At 55.0% G+C, this 18,347-nt stretch overlaps 4 protein-coding genes across 4 annotated transcripts; 2 read left to right on the forward strand and 2 right to left on the reverse strand.

Annotated features, from left to right (window-relative positions):
• Window positions 1-537: 537 nt before the first annotated feature.
• CH63R_02529 (uncharacterized protein) lies at window positions 538-1,784 on the reverse strand (the record flags this gene model as incomplete). Its single annotated transcript, XM_018297504.1, has 3 exons — window positions 538-1,461; window positions 1,520-1,660; window positions 1,719-1,784. 3 exons carry the CDS (start codon window positions 1,782-1,784, stop codon window positions 538-540), a joined length of 1,131 nt encoding a protein of 376 aa, XP_018162320.1.
• A 4,208-nt stretch (window positions 1,785-5,992) lies between these two features.
• CH63R_02530 (RNA recognition domain-containing protein) lies at window positions 5,993-7,761 on the forward strand (the record flags this gene model as incomplete). The annotated part of the gene is made up of 4 exons (XM_018297505.1): window positions 5,993-6,361; window positions 6,487-6,582; window positions 6,636-7,283; window positions 7,360-7,761. The coding sequence occupies 4 exons, from the start codon at window positions 5,993-5,995 to the stop codon at window positions 7,759-7,761; spliced, it is 1,515 nt and encodes a 504-aa protein (XP_018162321.1).
• A 1,847-nt stretch (window positions 7,762-9,608) lies between these two features.
• CH63R_02531 (Dephospho-CoA kinase) lies at window positions 9,609-10,433 on the reverse strand (the record flags this gene model as incomplete). The annotated part of the gene is made up of 1 exon (XM_018297506.1): window positions 9,609-10,433. The coding sequence occupies one exon, from the start codon at window positions 10,431-10,433 to the stop codon at window positions 9,609-9,611; it is 825 nt and encodes a 274-aa protein (XP_018162322.1).
• A 3,701-nt stretch (window positions 10,434-14,134) lies between these two features.
• On the forward strand, window positions 14,135-17,076 carry CH63R_02532 (Protein kinase yak1; the record flags this gene model as incomplete). The annotated part of the gene is made up of 5 exons (XM_018297507.1): window positions 14,135-14,905; window positions 14,975-15,174; window positions 15,241-15,400; window positions 15,457-16,195; window positions 16,253-17,076. The coding sequence occupies 5 exons, from the start codon at window positions 14,135-14,137 to the stop codon at window positions 17,074-17,076; spliced, it is 2,694 nt and encodes an 897-aa protein (XP_018162323.1).
• Between the last annotated feature and the right edge of the window lie 1,271 nt (window positions 17,077-18,347).

Consider the following 18,347-nt stretch of genomic DNA (forward strand, 5'->3'; position numbering starts at 1 on the left):
TGTGTGTGTGTGTATGTGTATGTGTACGCACTTATGTATGCCTGCTACAGCTTTGTGCATTAGAGATTCAAGCGTTAGAACAAGAAGGTAATGGACAATCTGACTCTTGTGTTGTTGTTATAGAGGAGAAGGACAAGATGCAGAGCTACTGCTCAAATAGGGGTTTTCTGACGCAGGCCACTACAAACAAAGAACTGCAAGGTGGTTGCTATTGTTCTTGTCAACAGGCTGGAGTTGTTTCCATTGTGCTGTTTCTCTTCTGAACGCTGCTTAGAGACCTGGAGACAATAACGCTGTCACCACATTGATTGAAGGGGCAAAGGTTGATAAAAAAGCTTGTCAACATATGAGTCTCACACTTGAGGCAAACTGGGAGAGCCTTCGTTTTAGCCGAAGCCTACAGAACCACCACCCAAAGAAGTGACCACTTTTTCCCAGCTCCTAAATCAAATACCTAAAAGACTGCGGGTTATGCTCCTCCCAACATGCAAACGCCAAAGCCTGCAGGCTATACTGTGAGCCCAGGCCACCACCCGCCTACTGAATCTGAAAGAAGTCCTCGTCGAACTTGCCATGTTCCATCTCTGTATCGTCGAAGAACATCATGTCGTCAAAGTTGTTGCCTTCCCCACCTTCACCTCCCATGTTCATGTCAAGGTCCATGTCATCCATGCCCGTGTTGCCGTTGAGGGCAAACAGTTCGTCCAGGCTCGAGTCCTGCCTCTCCATCTTGGCCTCCGCGGGCTTCTGTTGATTGGCTGCTGTAGTTGGCGCAGCGGCTACGGCTGTGGGAGGCGCAGGGATGGCTCGGGCTTCCGGTTCCTGCTTCGAAGCGTTGTTGTCTGGAGGGAGCAGGTTATCGAGTGACAGGAGGTCGCCTCCCATGTCGCTCGAGCCGAACGATATGTCCATCGGCGCTTCCTGTGCCCTAGGCTGGGGCTGTGGATCGTTGTTGGCCGGCGCCAGGCTGAACGTCATGTCCGTGAAGTGGAACTCGGCATCGTTTGCTTCATTGCCGCCGCCGCCGCCGCCATCGAGGTTGAACATATCATCCATCGGCGCCTCCGGAGCGCCTGAGGGTTGGGGCTGCGATGTCGGAGGGGTAAGGTTCGGCTCCGCCTTAACTTCGCCTATGGGCACCATTATGGCCGGCGGTGCGGGGGCTGCCTCCTGCTTCACTGGAGGCTCCGGCTCCGGCTCCGGTTCTGGCTGGAAGCTGACTCCCATGTCGGGGAACGGAGCCATCGATGGAGCTGCGCTCGGTTCTGCGGGGACGCGGTGCGGGCCCGTGGCCTCTGTGACCAAGGCCTTGTTCTCGGGGGACACCTCCCGAGACGATGAGTCGAGGCCGATGGCGATGGGGGATTTTGTCTGTGCCTCTATCGGTACGGGTTGCTCCACGGGCTGTCTCTGTTGCCGGAACCGGTCCAGGTCTCTTTGCAACGCCGCCTTTGCCCTCATCTGTCGTTGGCGTCAGTACCGGTATCCCGACCGAGTTGGTTTCAATCAAGTAACTCACTATCTCACTCTCCAGGTCGTCCAGCTTCCAGTGAAATGTCTCAATAATCTCCGGCAGCTTTGATTGTAACGAAATCTGAGCCTGAGCCTGAGACCTACCTTCCCTATTCTGGGACTTCAATGCCTTGCCAGTTTGAATCAGCTGCAAGCAACAGTTAGCCATGACCTTCGTGGTTCTGTCCCAAGGCTTGTGAACAAACCACATCGTTGAGGAGTCCGTGCAAGGCTTCCGCGGAGTCGGTGTTGGCCGGCTTTGAACTTGCCATGGCGGCAGAAGGAGGCCGCCGCCGGCGTGATTGGCAGCTGCAGACGAGAGGTAAATGCTTGCAGTATGCAAAAATGGAAGTTGATATAAAGTGAATACTGTGGGAAAATAGCGACGCCGAAATGTAGATGAATTGATCAGCGTGGATGTAGGTGCAGATAGGAGCGGAAGAAAACGGCTTGAAGCACGTGAATAGGTAGGAGGGCAAGATCTATCGAGTCATCGACTGCTTGGGCGATGAGTGAGAGGTCCGGCTAGCAACGTCTGATCTTCTCCAAGAATTTGAACCTGAGCTGAAGTTGAACGGCGCAAATAGTTGGTTGATCGGATGTCTGCAAGGGACGATAACGATTCTCTCACCATCGACAAACCACGATGTTTGAATGTTGTCTGATGCAGCCGCCCAATCTCCGATTCCGACTAGGCGGTACGTACCTTTTGGATTGCAATGAACAGAAAGATGGACCGTGCCGCATCGGAACCAATGAGCGGACGTGCCACGGGCAGTTGCGCCACGTTCAGAACCACAGCACTACGTAGTAACAACACTGGAAGCAACCCCGCACGGCACTCACTCTCTACTCTGTTTCTGCCTCTGATTATGGTTCTGATCAGGCCAGGGCCATAACGTGTGATCTTGGGACTGAGATAGGTAGGTGGCATATACAATGTGATGGAAAGCAAGGCGACAAAACACAATAAAAAGTGGCACGACCATATCCACTTCACACTGAACACAATGCGGTGTTGGTGTAGGAACGCAACCCTGTAGGAACTTCTAAGCTCGCAACCACCCACCAACTTCCTTTGCAGTTGCAGACTTTGATCTTAACCAGAAAAGTCGATTATATGGGAGATGTCCCCTCGGATGGCAACGAAAGGGGCAAGTCTCAATTGACTCAGCTCTCCTCATACCTACGCAAGAAGAGAGGGAGTCTTTCACAACTTAGGCCCAGTTGAGGCTGGTCCAGCTTCAACAAGCATGAGCTGATAATACCACGTCCGCCAGAATTCGTCTCCCATACGGTTGTTGTGCCCCTGATTGACGATTTGTACTAAATGCCACTCTGTTCTGCATCAATGGAAAAAAAAAGATTGAAAATTTGGTCTCTGAAGCCAAACCGCATCAATCGACATCAGGGACCGTGATTGCGGATGTCGGAGGACAAGGGCCAAGCCCGACACGGGAGGTATGGGTAACCCTATTCCGTAGTCGGTGGACTCAAGGCCCAGAACAGTGTTCATCCCATGCGTGTGCTGGAATTCGTCCAGGAGTCGTGCTCCCGGGAAATTGGTTGTATCCTGCAACCAAAGAGTTTCGTAACCCAATCGCCCGGTCCTGAATGCTTGAATCTCCAGTCGCCTAGGAGGGCTTGTTATGCATGCTGGAAGTTGCTGCAAGGTAAGTTACTCTGGCAAGAAAAAGTCTTGTGGCGAGATGGTCAAATGGGCGTTACGCCGGATGACATGGAACTGGGTGACAGAATTTCGCAGCAATCCAGAGTGGCATTGCCTCTCGGGCCAGTCTGGGTCCTGAGTTGAGCTGAGGTGCGGTAGTCTGCCTGCCATTGATTGTTTGAGTGCAACAGATTGCGATGTGTTGCTACGGATGGCACAATGACAACTCGGAGTCGGCGGTGTTTAGTTTCTTCCGCTAGTAGCCACTTGACATTCGACTGAAACCCGTGCTTCGCGAAGCTCCTTTATTTTCTTTAACGAGTGTGTCTTTGTTGTATTACCATTGCATCCTGGAGAATAGGGAGATGCCAGTTTGGTCACCTCCCTAGGTACTGTAGGGAGTGAACCAGAGAGGGACTGGGATATCCTTTCTTGAAGGCAAATCGATGCGATGATTAGTTACAATATCTGCATTGAGCCTTGAGACCCTCCGCATTTCGAAGAAGAGTTTGCTGCAATTATCCCCTTCAGAAACCGGGGGACCCATTCTGTCGCATGTTGTCCGTTCGCGCGTGCATTTAGCACATCGTGAAAGCTCATCTCATCTTACATGTCATCAGCCGCCGCGGCCTTGTTTTACTGTAAAGAAGTTGCGAATGTCTGTACACCAATGCTTGTCCAGTCCAAATACATACGTATGGGATCTAATGCAGCTATATGTGCCTTCTTAGTATATATATGGCACTCGATGTCCTCCACCAGCAAGCACATCCGATGACCAGCCTCTCCCGACTTGGTCGCCGCCAGGCTCACAGTCCCGTTTGGTCAGTCATCCGCTCGCATGGTGCAATCGGCAACGCTCCACAGTGTCAGCAACCGGCTGGACGGTGGACCAGTCACGCTTTTGCCCCTTGCCCAAGCAAGATTAGTGCCTTCGGCTGGACATTTTATCTGCTGCAGCAACACCCCTTTTCCTGCTGTCATCCCATGTCCTCCCACGCCACAAGTCTTGACCCAGCCGCCGGGGAAGCTTCCCCAAATGTGCTCTAGACAGATGGCCTAGGCGCTACCGACTGAGGCTCACAGATACCCAATGCCAACATTGAGAGTCATAGACGGATGGAGGGGGAGGGGATCAAGAAAACAAGCATGAGAAAACGTTACCCTCGCGAGAGACCTCCGCCCGTTTGGTGAGGAGCACCAACTACCCACCTGCCCTAGGCCGCCGGTTAGGGATGCCACAAACAGTACTTAGGTACCTTACCTTCGTGGACATGTGTATCCAGTGAAATGGCATGGCTGAACAAGCAAGAGCCTGGCAAAGGGCAGGACTGGACCTACAGCAGACCAATCTCGAGGCTTGGGGGCATCAAACTGGCCAGTGGCCGCCCTTGCTGCTTTGCTGGCGAGGTGAGCCTGGCGAGAACAGAGGGGGGAAAGGCATTGGACAGCGTGTAGGTACCTGCTGGCGGAGCCGCGCGGCGAGGTGGTACATTGGCGCGCAGCAAGGCAACGGAGGCCATGTACCTCGAGGCACAAACGACAGGGTACCTACCCCTTGGCCGGGAAGCTCCAGCTCATAACTAATTGATTGATTGGATTGGAGTGGATTGGGTTGCGGTGCAGGCGTGCAGTGCGGCCAGCAGGTGCAGGCGTAGGCGGGTGCGCGCTGCGCTGTGGGAATTTCTGGGTTCGCACCTCAGTCGCCAACTTGCCGCCATGCCATGATGAAAGGTCCCCTCATCCGCCCTCCTTCTTTCTCCTTCCTTCCATTTGCTCCTCTCCCCTCCTCACCCCCATCGCTGAATCTCCTCTCCACGCCGTCAGGAAACCGTCCTCTCTCCTCTCCTCCATCCTCGGATCGGTTCTTGTTGCGATTCCTTTTCTCCAGGGGGTGCCAGTCCTCTTTTTTCCCGCCTGTTTCCTTGTTGCTCGCCTCCGCTTATCATTTCCAACGCCTCCGTCTCCAGTCTCCAGTCTCCAGTACCCCGTCTCCTCTCTCTGCGCCGCCTGTCATCTCATCTACAGCACAGCACAGCACGCACTGCACTCACTGCACAATAAACAGTACCTTGGAGCTTTCTCTCGGCAACTCTCTTATCATTCGCCCTTCCCCTTGTCTCTACTATCCGCTTAAGCGTCTCTCTTGTCACGTTGGGTCGACGTCCTTTTTAGCTGCTTGTGCCGTCCCCACGTCCACAATTTTTCCTGTCGACTTTCAGTGTCTGAGTCTCCCTCTTTCAAGTCAGGTCCAAGGCCAAGTCACATCGTTCCATTCCGAATAGATCGCAAACCAGACAAGACCCGACTCGACGCACAGCTTGGTATCCTTCCACCAAGACGAGCCCACCGCACCGTCCCGCACTTGCTTCGACGAGGAAATTCCGATTGTGCCCCGTCGCTTTCTCTCTCTCTCTCTCTCTCTCTCTCTCTCCCCCTCCCTCCCTCTCCCTCCCTCCCTTTTCGTCAGCCTCGTTGCTGCTCGATTGCCTGCTTGCTTGCCTGCTCCGGGGTTCAGGGTCACGTCACGTCAGTCTCGTGACAACTATTCTTCAGCACGACTGCCTCCACCCCTCCTTACGCCACTACCAAGCTTCAACCAGTCGATTGCTCCTCGAGCTTCGTTGTTCCGACTCGTATACTATTGCACCCGTTGGACCTGCACAATACAAGACTAGTCCTGCATTGTTCCAGCCAGCCGAGCCCCTCATCTAATATTGCTACTGACGCTCAATACTCGACACCGAACTTTGCAAGCTTCCGAGATCCAACCATCGCACGACCGCCTTCTAATACAGACCAAAAGACACAATGGCGGACAACGGACCTGCTTCGAACCCGGCGCAGCTGCCCCCTCCCCCCCAGCCGAACGCCGGGGCTCCAGGTTACGAGAATGGCCAGAATGGCCAGTCGAACCCGGCGCACATGCCACCCCCTCCTCTCCATATCCCGCAGAACACCAACCCGATCCCGACTGCCATCACTTCGCCCATGTCTGGCGTTGATAAGGTTATGTCGCCCGGCAGCGCTGGTGGCTTTGGTCGCCGCGCCGCCCCCGAGCCTAATAAGCGGGCGTTGTACGTTGGAGGCTTGGATCAGCGTGTCACCGAGGATGTCCTCCGCCAGATCTTTGAGACGACTGGTCACGTCCAAAATGTCAAGATCATTCCCGACAAGAATGTGCGTATTCGCAAATTTCTCCTCTGAGGATGCAGTTGGCGATCAAAGCGAAAGCTGGCACCCGAACCATCGCAACTGCTCTGCCCCTAATGGTATTCGCGATATAGCTGACCGTGTATCGACAGGCGAAGGGCTACAACTACGGGTTCGTCGAATATGATGACCCCGGTGCGGCTGAACGCGCCATGCAGACCTTGAATGGAAGACGTGTGCACCAATCCGTACGACACAGCCCTGCCCCGCTATTGCGAGCCGGAAGCTGACCCATTGCCAGGAAATTCGTGTCAACTGGGCGTATCAGTCCAACACCTCCAGCAAGGAGGACACCTCGAATCACTTCCACATCTTTGTTGGCGATCTTAGCAACGAAGTCAACGACGAGATCTTGACCCAGGCTTTCTCTGCCTTTGGCTCCGTGTCGGAAGCTCGCGTCATGTGGGACATGAAGACAGGGCGCTCCCGCGGATACGGCTTTGTTGCGTTCAGAGACCGACCGGACGCCGAAAAGGCCCTGAGCTCCATGGACGGAGAGTGGCTTGGCTCGCGGGCCATCCGTTGCAACTGGGCAAACCAAAAGGGCCAGCCGTCTATCGCGCAGCAGCAGGCTATGCAGGCTATGGGCCTGACGCCTACGACGCCCTTCGGCCACCACCAGTTTCCAGCCCACGGCGTGGCGAGCTATGAAGTTGTCCTCGCGCAAACGCCCTCATGGCAAACCACCTGCTATGTGGGCAACTTAACTCCTTACACCACGCCAAACGACGTTGTTCCTCTCTTCCAAAACTTTGGCTACGTTGTCGAGTCTCGTTTCCAGGCGGACCGGGGATTTGCTTTCATCAAGATGGACAGTCACGAGAGTGCAGCCATGGCCATTTGCCAGATGAACGGATATAATGTTAATGGACGGCCCCTGAAATGCAGCGTACGTTTGCTCCGAGAGCCGGTTCCTTGACGGATTTGTCGATTTGGAGAACAGCACTGACGTTTTCCGCCTGAAGTGGGGCAAGGACAAGACCCCGAACCCTCAGGGCGGCGCGGCCGGCTTTGACCCTTCGCAACAAGCATACAGCCCCCAGAGTGCCTCCGGACCGGGCTACCCCGGCACCCCGACGGCCTACTTCCCGCAATATGGTGGTAAGAGCCCGACCGCCGCTTGGGCCTTTGCACAGGACCCCTCGGAGCTAACGCGATATTGTACAGGTCAATACGGCGGTCAGCACGGCAACTACGGCGGCCCAGCTGCTCAATCCCCGGCCGGTTATGGAGCGCAGCCCATGGGGTACGGCGGACCGCAGAGCGCCGGAGGCTATGGCCGTGGCCAACAGCCACCTAACGCCCAGTGGCCTCAGGGGCCCCAGGGACAGAACTTCAACAACGGGTTCGCCGGGTACCAGGGCTGATCTGACGACAAACGAGCGCATCCTGGTGCGAGAGCTCCCACACACAGCGTTGCAAGGTCCAAGGGGTGCTTTTCTGGAGTTTTCCCGATGTTTTTTTTGATGGCTGAATGGCATGACCAACACATCTCCCATGTCTTCCCAAAAAACCCATTTGCTGCCAAGCGTCTCTCTATCTCAAATCTCCTTTCATCTGCGATGAGGGTCATATGTCGGTTTCTCTTACGTGAGCGCTGGAGATGGAAAGGGACATCACGTGCATTTTCCCGAGACGTTTCTCTGTCTTCTTCGTATTTTTCTTCTACGGCCTAGTGATTCCCACAAGTCACGATGTTTTCCTTATGCAGTCATTTCTGTCAACCTGTCGGAGGCAGAGGCAGACTTTTGACATGCTGTTCCGTTACCAAAACAAAAAGTTTGCTGCTTTGTTCTATCATGGATACCTCTTCAGCATGACGGATCTGTTGGATGACGAGTTATGACTTTCTCTCTCTCTCTATCCCCCCCCCCCCCCCCCCCCACCTCTCTCCCTCTCTTCCTCTACTACTACTATTACTACTCTCACACTATTTTTTTTTGGGCATCGACCTTTTATGCGTGTCGTCTCCCGGGTACTTGGGTTACCATTAGAGACGACCAGATTTGATGAAACATGACTTGAACGAAGGGGGCAGGGGGACGAATCCATCAATGCTGGCTTAAGAGCTTGAACGGCGCGAAGAGAAAGAAAATACAGGAGAGACTGCAAGACAGCCAAGATTATTTCTTCTCAGGGACTCCGTAATGACGAAGCTGATCTTAGTGTGTATGCGCGTATGCGTGTGCGTATGCGTGTGCGTGTGACTTACTACTGGCTATATGTGGGCGTGGGTGAAAGCGCGGGGATGGTGAGGTGATTATGGCTACGCCATCTACAACCCGAAATCCTTACTGGCAATGGAACATCATGGAGAGACCGGTCGATAGAGGCTAAATTGCAGAGGGATACGTACATGGCGCTGCATTTCTATCGTCAACAGGAAGGGGCCAGTGATTGGACGACTTTCGACCGCCCTGGTATGTCTTATTAAGCGGGTGCATGATGCAGTGCTTACTTTTCGGCCCGGTCTTGAAGATGTAAGATTACCTATCCGGCCTGTAGACTGCCTCCTGTTCTTCGGGGATGTAAAAACCAATCTGGGGAGAGCCCGATGGCCCGATGACTTTCACCCAGGTACGTCAGTAATTTCCCCATGAGCGGTGTCGTGGGCTCTGGGCTCGTTTGCTGCCGGACCTGTGTAAGGAGGGCGACGCGGAATGTCCTGAGACGGCATTTTCGTCGCAAACCGACACAACTCCGATTGTGCAGGTCACAGACCTTGTGGTCGAATAAAGGAACGAGCGTCACCAACATCCGGAGGCGGGCGAGGAGTAAGTCCGTCTCAAGTCGACATTCAATCTCCCTAACATTTCAATACTTTACACGGAAAGATAATTCTTTGTTTTGCAACAAGTCTCGCTCTGCTTTGGATGAGGTTCAGGATTACTTGTGAATGCTGGATGGTCTCCCTAAGTCGCCGTGGTTTCTGTAGAAAGGCTGCTCTTATCTGGATGTCTCTGTTCAAACTTGGATGGTTTCCAGAGTCCCACGCGCCGACATTTCGTTGCGTCTTGAATCTGGATTCAATTTACCTTTGATCCGTTCAGATAGCGTTCCATCAGCCTGTTGCTGGTGAGTCCTCGCCTGGTCCGGTTATTCGATTCTCGGTTCTTGCCGCTGGCTGCGTAAAGTGGGATCCTTCATTTTCTTGTTCAAAGTTAAAAGGCGGATGGCATCTGTGCCCCGGGAATGAGATGCAACATAAACAGGCCTACAGCTTGGCCTTCTCGAACCTCTCCTGGTCCGCCCAGGCCTTGTTGATGCGAATATTCTGCCAGAACTGCCACGCCCCTAGGGCGGCGGCTGCCGGAGGACATGCCAGGAGCAGCCAGCTCCACCAAACGGGACTCGATGCCTGAACTTGGCGGATGGCCTCGCGGATGTCCTTTTTCAGGTCCTCCTTGGAGCCGTCGTTCCAGAGCACGACGCCCTTGCCAGGGCCTCGGGCCTCGCACCTCCTCGCCTTGAGCCTCACATCCGTTTGGCTCAGCACGCGGTTTTCGGCCTCCTCGCGGCTGAGGTGAGGGTCGCGTGCCATGAGACGCTGCATCTGCACCTCTGGGTCCTTGACGGCGACGACGAACACGGTGCCGCAGAGGCGATCAAGCCCGCTCTCGAACAGCAGGGGGACGTCAAGTAGGACGGCCCAGTGACCGGCGATGTAGGCGCGGAAGATGGCCTTGTACATTTCGGCACGAACGGCCGGGTGGACAATGCCGTTAAGGACGGAGCGGTCGCGCTTGAGCTCTTCCGTATCGCCGAAGACGCGCCTGCCGAGGGCGGGTCGGTTGAGGGGTCGTCCCTTCCCGTCGGGCCCGGCCTCGGGCATGGCGTCAGAAGCCGGGACGAGGAGTTCCGGGGTGGTGGGGAGAAAGTGCTTCACGATAGCGGCATAGCCCTTTGTCCCCGGCTCGACGACTTTCCTCGCGAGGAGATCGGCGTCGACGAGGGGAATGGAGTAGGGGGGACTGGAGAGCACGGAGGAAACGGTGGACTTGCCCGTTGCGATGGAGCCTGTTAGACCGATAAAGAGCATCTTGCGGATGTGCGGTTGTCCTCGTTCTGGTACGTGTCTTGGGCTGGTCCTATTTTTTTTTGTTTTGTTTATCAGGCTGGACGTGTTCTATGTGGATTGAGATGTGGCTGGTAGTCTTTTTCGGGCGTTGTGGTAAAGGGAGTGGACTGATGAGAATGAGGCCGAAGTGTTGCGAGGTGAGGTGAGGAAAGGTGAGGTAAGGTACATCCGGCCAATTGACGTGCTCAGCGCTTCAGCCAATTGCGGTTAAAGCGAAGGATATCCTCCTTCCTGAGTGGCGGTGGTATTATTGTTGTTGTCGCACTCGGCTCCAAGTCAATTCAGTACGTCGAACAGGCTATTATCGACTTATTCCAGAGTGTGGATGGAACAAACCCAGATGCACCATGGCCATGGTGGAAAAGCACGGCAGAAGACACAGACCTGACATGCCCAACTGACACTAAACACATTGGGTATGCTGTAGTTTCTGTGATAGAAACACAGAAGAATTGTGGATTCGTTGATAAATGATTAACCGACCTTGGATCCAGCTGGCATCACGACCCCGATGAAAATATGTTTCGGAGACGACTCCTCATGTAATACACCAAGCCGGACCAAGCCGTGAACAGGTTTGGAGTCTCAACCTCATAGCGGTGCGCCGCAGCTAGTCTCGGAAGCCGCCACCGTCATCAACGAACCTCGGGCCCATCCATCGCTGGGTGGCTTGCGTGCTTTTGGCGCTCAGACAGGGATTTTGGCCACGAAGAAGTTGCACTAAGAACCGAGTCCCACCTGCGGCGAGCTTTTTGCATCTTGGGTAGGTATGATACTAGGAAGAATTTAGTGTTTCTTGTTCCTTGGAAAGAGACAACAGACACATTTATCCGTAGCGTTGATTGGAGAGGCATTGCCAGTCGGTCGCGCGTATTGATGTTGAGTTGAGTCTTTCGCTCTGGGTACCTGTTTGTAGGTAAACTTGGCAACGGATCTCTTTGCAGAGTCACACTCACATCTTGGAGTCTGGCAGTAACTGTGGGTTCGATGTGGCATTGGAGTTGGGCCCTGTGGGGGTTTCCTATTCATCATGCCTTCTTTCGGCGGCAAGCAGAGCGACAATTACGGATAAAGCGTAGCATATAATAGGACCGGACCTGCAGGGCAGCTGCCTTGAAGAAGAACTGCTCATGGACGCTCGCCAGCAAGAAAGACCATGAAGTTAGACTTGGATTGTATGACTTCCCATACCTGGAGGCCCGCCCCTTTTGTTTGATGGGCAGCCGGCTGGTTTCCAGCCCACATCAGCGTTGCTCGAATCCGGTCTCAGCTTGTTTCTTTGGCAAAAGCCGGAATTTTCTTGCTGGGAGCGGGTAATCGGAACGTCTGCCACGCTGGGCCTGGTTTAGGCCAAGGCCCCTACTTTCATGCCCCCCTGACTCCCCGAACACCTCGCATCATCATAGCCGCTCGTTGTTACATGCCACTGTGAACTTTACAATTGCTTGGCACTGGCCACGACGGCCAAGAGGGGTGGTCGCATCTAGTGTAATTTAAGTACGAATATGGGTTGGATGGAGAAGATGGCCTGCTTGCCGTGGCCGACACCTGAGCTCTGCTAGGCGCTGGTGCTCTGGGCGTTCCAGCCTCGCTCTCCACATGCCTCGCATCATCTTCATATTTGTCCTTCAAGATCTTGCCCGTCCTGCCTCATCAAGCTGTCTCTCCTGCACCGTTGTCCTCATGCTCAATCAAGAAACAACGAGACCGGGCAGTTACAGGGTTGTTCGGGGCCTTTCTGAGTAGACGTGCCACACAACCTTGGTGCCAACGGGGGGTTCGAACCAAAGCTATGCTGCGCTGTGAAGGAGACGAAAAACGGCGTTGAAGAAAACGAGCGAGCCTGGCCCCCCTTTGCGCACTGGCCAACCTGTGTGCCTGTGCCCTTGTGCGAGTGAGTGCCTTGTCTTCTGTGTCTAGCAACCCAATGCCCAACTATGTCTGACGTACTCTAGCCTGGGTACCCTGCCGCCTTCAGAGGTCCCATTGGGCTTCCCGGTTGGCTATTGGTCCTAACCCCCAATGTCCCTCCATTCTTCCTGCCTTGCGTGGCTGTTTGATATCGACTCTGGGCTATCACCCCACGAACCATCCAATTCTTTTTGTATTTGTAGCTGTGCTGTGCTCTAGTCTGTCGACTGATCAATCGGGCGGGTAGTTTGCATATTGGGAAGGAATGTCTGTCGCAATTCTATCTAATCGTACTAAATACCTAGGTACTCAGCTAGGTAGGCATGACAGCAATTGGCTACCCCCGTCCGTACCGTTACACAGCATATGTCTCCCCTCCATACGTTCCGTCGCCTCTACATTTGGCATTGCTAGGTAGTCTGGCCTAATCGCTTTTGAACCGCTGCCACGCGCGGAATGCACCGCCTGCACTGGTTGTTGTTTCCTTTGTCAAGTCTGGGCCTCCGCCCTTGGCCTTCATGATTCGTACCTCCCAAGCTCCTATCTCCCAGAGCAGCCTCAAGTGAGGTAGGTAGGTACCTTACGCAGCCTATTTGGTGTGCAGTTACCTACGCAGGCGTCGTACACCACCTTACCTAAATACCTTACCTGTGTAAGGATCCTTGCCCATCCTCTCCAACCCCGTCAGTTCCCCCGCCCTCGCTCGCGCGCGCCGCCTCTTCTCAGTCACCGTGCTTCGCTTTCTCGCCCGTCGCAAGCGATCGCTGAAGGTAGCCCGCGGACGCTCGCATCCACATCCTCCTCCCACATCCTCCGCCTCTCCACTCTCTCATTCCCCCTCCCCCTGCCACCATCGCGCCGCGCACCCCCTCGACACCATTCAGCAGTCCCCTCATCTGCGGCCTGTCTCTGCTGCAACCGCCGCCCCTCCTCATTCATTGCCCAATGTTGTAAATGCACATGCTCGTAAGCATCACCTTTCTTCCAACGTTCAGGCTGTGCACCGAAATACTCAATAGCCCGCCGCCGTCTTCAATTGTCGTCATGAATTCCTAAGGGGAAACCCTCTCAAACTTTGTTCCCACCAAGAGAGTTTGGGCCGTGTCAGCCCAATCCCGCCGATTCTTCTCCTTGGCAACCCTCCAGACCTACCTCGCCCGCTCGACTACGGATCCCTCTAGAGTCTGTCTGCGCTGTGCTGCTTGGTCTGCATGCTGCTCTCTGCAAACTGCCCACACTCGCGCTCTCTGACCAGTCAACCCACACAGAACTCAATCAGCCATACCTACCTAGGTAGCCAGCCAGCCAGCCTGACCAACGCCTGGACTGCCATCCCCATCCCCTCCTACCTCTTCCCAGACTTGCCCAGTGCCGTTCATACCGTACCGCGACGCACCAGCAGCAGTAGCACCACCCCAACGACCATCCCGGACCGGGACACGACTGAGCAACTGTCCACACCCAGCGACTTGACGCTCGCTACATTACCTTACTTTCCCGCGACTCTGTGCTCCTGCGACTTGCCTTCCAACCTTACCAAGTGCAGTCCGGCTTGGCCCCATTCGCCCGCTTAACGCGCCCAGTCGAAACCGCCGACGACATCCAGCTAAACCGCTCGGCCAGTCCTTTTTTCCTTCCAACATCAACCACCAACCCCCCCAAACCCTCCGTCATTCAACCCAAACCGCCCCCCCCCCCCACGACCGACTGCATCGCCTTCCTTTCCGAGTCAACATCGCTCCCTGCCCGCCATGGACTCCCAGTGGCAGCAGGGCTATGCCGACTCGGCCGGCTCTGCGAGGAGATACAATGGCAGCGGTGCCCAGGTGCCCCGGGGAGACTACAATGGGCAACCAGGCCCGCAAGGTCAGCAGCCGCCTGCCGGCTTCAAGTACGACCAGTACCAAAGCCCTGGCGGCATGTCTTCTCACGCCGCCAGCGCTGCCACATCGCCAATGTCCACGCCCCAGATGCGCGATAACAACGGCGATGTTCCCATGCACGATGCCCAGGACTCGTATACAGGCATGAAATATCCCATGAGACCCCATCACCAGTCTCACCTCTCCGGGAGCCGCTCGTCTACTCTCTACTCGCCCCAGGAGCCATCCGCTGCTGCCCAACGATACTCGCCGATGGAAGCCCTGTCCCCCACTTCGCCCTACGCGCCAAAATCCGCCCAAGGCCAGTTCGCTTCCCCCCCGGGCCAACGACAGTCTCCCACAAGGCAGTCCGAGTACATGCCCCAGAGCCCTCACTACGGTGGTCGTCAGCAACCTCCCCAACTCCCTCCGATCGCGCCGTACGGCGCGGCTCACGATGGGTACCCTTCAGCCGTCGTTGCCAACATCGATGGCGCTTTTGCCGGCGATCCCAAGTCGCCGCGCCGCCCGATCCCGCAGCCCATGCCCAGAGGGCCTGCCCCTGAATTCAGGCAATGTAGAGCTCCGACCGATCTTCGACCCAAGGTCAACGCCCAGCCTCCCTTTAGGCGTGCGAACCCCGAAGGAGGCTTTATCAGCGTAAGCCCGTCTACCCCGCCTTGTTCACCAACCAGAAACGAATGGCACAGACTAATTCACTTCCTTCAGCCCCTCCAAGCCCTGACGGTGCACCTCCCTGCCACCTACAGGATATGCAACCCGAACTTCAAATACGAGTCGTCGCGTAATCCTCGCCGGGTTCTGACCAAGCCGAGCAAGGGCGTCAAAAACGATGGGTACGACAACGAAGACAGCGACTATATCCTATACGTCAACGATATCCTGGGCTCAGAAGAGGCCGGCCATAAGTACGTTCGCAGCAGGCGCCGCGTCCCCTTACCCCTTTGGGCCACCTGTGCTGATTTGTCGTGTAGGAATCGGTATCTTATTCTCGATGTTCTGGGCCAGGGCACCTTCGGACAAGTTGTCAAATGTCAAAACCTCAAGACGCAGGAAGTGGTCGCCGTCAAGGTCATCAAGAACCGCACTGCGTATTTCAACCAGAGCATGATGGAGGTGTCGGTTCTGGACTTGGTAAGCTTGGCCTGGTGCTCAGACGCACACCGTGATGGCTAACATCTGCCTTCCAGCTCAACACCAAGCTCGATAAGAACGATGATCACCACCTTTTGCGACTTAAAGACACCTTCATCCATCGCCAACACTTGTGCCTGGTTTTCGAGCTTCTTAGCGTCAACCTGTACGAGTTGATTAAGCAGAACCAGTTCCGGGGTCTCAGCACGACCCTCGTCCGTGTTTTCGCTCAACAACTCCTCAACGGTCTGGCGCTGCTGAACAAGGCGCGGCTCATCCACTGCGACTTGAAGCCCGAGAACATCCTGCTCAAGAACCTCGAGAGCCCCATAATCAAGATCATCGATTTCGGTTCCGCATGCGACGAACGGCAAACGGTCTATACCTATATTCAATCCAGATTCTACCGATCTCCAGAGGTTCTGCTGGGCTTGCCGTACTCGTCGGCCATCGACATGTGGTCTCTCGGCTGCATTGTCGTAGAGCTGTTCCTCGGTCTCCCGCTGTTCCCAGGCTCCTCCGAGTACAACCAGGTTTCACGAATCGTTGACATGCTGGGCAACCCGCCGAATTGGATGATTGAGATGGGCAAGCAAGCCGGCGAATTCTTTGAGAAGAGGCAGGACGAGTTTGGTCGGCGGACGTACCAGTTGAAGAGCATGGAGCAGTACGCTCGGGAACACTCGACCAAGGAGCAACCGAGCAAAAAGTATTTCCAAGCCAACACACTGCCGGAGATCATCAAATCCTACCCCATGCCCCGGAAGAACATGAAGCAGAGCGAGATCGACAGAGGTAAGTTGTGACAATCGAACCGCGCCTCTTGTGTGTCATTACTGACGTGCCGGATAGAAATGAACAACAGAATCGCCTTCATCGACTTTGTCAGAGGACTGTTGAACATCAACCCCTTGGAGCGTTGGTCACCGCAGCAAGCCAAGTTGCACCCGTTCATCACCCAGCAGAAGTTCACTGGGCCGTTTGTGCCACCCATGAACCTAAAGTCCAGCTCTCTCAACAGGTCTCCAGCTCCTGGCACGCAACAGCAGCAGCAGGCCGAAGCATTGAGCAAGCAAAGAGCGCAGGCAGCCCAAGCACAGGCGAACTCTGCCGCACAGGGAGCTTACGCCCAGATGGCGGCTCAATACCAACAACCTGCACACTCTCAGCAGCCGCCCATCTACAACAACCAGCCAATGTACTCGCCGAGCAGCAGTCACGCCGCCCAACCCCCACCATACGGGGCTCAGCAAGGTGCCTATGGCCTCATGACGCAACAGCCCGCGCAAATGCCTCCTGGACCTTATGGCGGCAGTGCGGCCCAACAACAACAACAGCAACAACAACAACCTGGCCTATATCCCCAGCAAGGAATGCGACCGGCCCGCCAACGTGCTTCGACCATGGAGCAACAGCAAAGTGGTATCCCCGCTGCCATCCAGCGCGTTGCTAGTCACCTTGACCCGAGCCAGCCGATTCGCCTGCAGCCTAGCCCAGCCTACTATCCCCCTCCAACGGACGGCGGTATGGCTGGTATGGAAAATGCGGCTCAGCGAGCAGGCAGACGCGGAAGTCGCGTACAGCAAGGAGGAAGAGGCAACCGAGATTTTATCCGCAACCTCGAGGAGAGAACGCTGGAGGAGGGCTTTATGGGAAACCAGAATCCTTGGCATTGATGTTTTGAACGACTTAAACCACAAAGAGCCGGAAAATCTCGACCCCAAGCACCTCTCCAAATTCACATGCGTTGGCGGGCGTCCCTTCCGTCGCCTAAACAGCTTTGGGTGGCGCTATTCAGACAGCTACGAAAGATGGCTGCAGTACTGCTCCCGAACCAGGGCGATGACAGCAGGGGGTGGGACCCCGAGCTGCCAGGTCGCACCGGATTAATGTAAGATACCCGACCTTGAAGGAGCGGATCCGTCGAGACTGCCATATAAGACCTGCTGCAAGGGGCCATCTAAGGAAATGCGGCTTTCATGCCGGGCTGGAGCGGGACGACGCGACTACACACGGACAGGAGCTTTGATGGGATGATGCACCAGGAAAGGGGAATGGGGAAGGGGGGTATCATTGAATCGGCAAGGAAGGGGGCTTCAGTGGGGGGGTTGAAGGGGGCCAAACGGCCAACAACGACACACGAGACACGCCTTGACACGCACCGTTCCTAACTACAACTACCTACACACCTACCTACCTACCTTTTCTTCATGAGGTTCAAAGGGATATCGGACATGGCATGGTTGGCTTTTGCAAGTTGTTTGACTAATGTGGAAGTGACGCTGATGTCATAGGAGAGAGACGAGGTTGTCATTCCACCTCATTTGTGCCTACCTTTTCAATGAACGTTGAAGATACCAGGTGTTGGTTGGACTCGCATTTGTGGGATTGACTTGCCCGTGACAGAATCGGAGGAATCGGCTGATGTAGTGGGTTTCTCCATACCATCACTGTTGCTGCCGCCGTGCTTACAAACACCAAACATGTATACATACCTACGTGCCGCCCCTGCTAATGCTTGCCGAGTGGCCGAGTGTTCCCTAGGTACGTCGAACTTGCCGGCGAAGGCGTCTTCTTGTCATGACGAACTCTCCGTTCATTCTACAGGTACTTGGCAGCTGCCAATAAGGTCGTTGCCCAACGTTGGGTGGTGTAAGCTCGTAGGGTAAGTGGCCGATGCATCTATCCATCTATCTTTTCAATGCTCTCGTCTCGACAGCCAAGCTTCTATCTCCTCCAACACCAACGCAGTTTGGACCCATCATTACGACAACGACCTTGCAGCTTCTTCTACTTCTTCTGTTTTTTGGTGTTCTTTTGGATCGTCCCGCCACCAATTTAACCCACTAGCATCCAACAACGCCACGGGCCCTTACGTCGGCATCGTCACTGACTTCAGCCTGTGTACACTCACAACGTTGCAACCAGAGACCGGCGCAAGGAAGCC

The sequence above is a fragment of the Colletotrichum higginsianum genome, chromosome 2 (assembly GCF_001672515.1).
Source record: "Colletotrichum higginsianum IMI 349063 chromosome 2, whole genome shotgun sequence".
NCBI lineage: Eukaryota > Fungi > Ascomycota > Sordariomycetes > Glomerellales > Glomerellaceae > Colletotrichum > Colletotrichum higginsianum.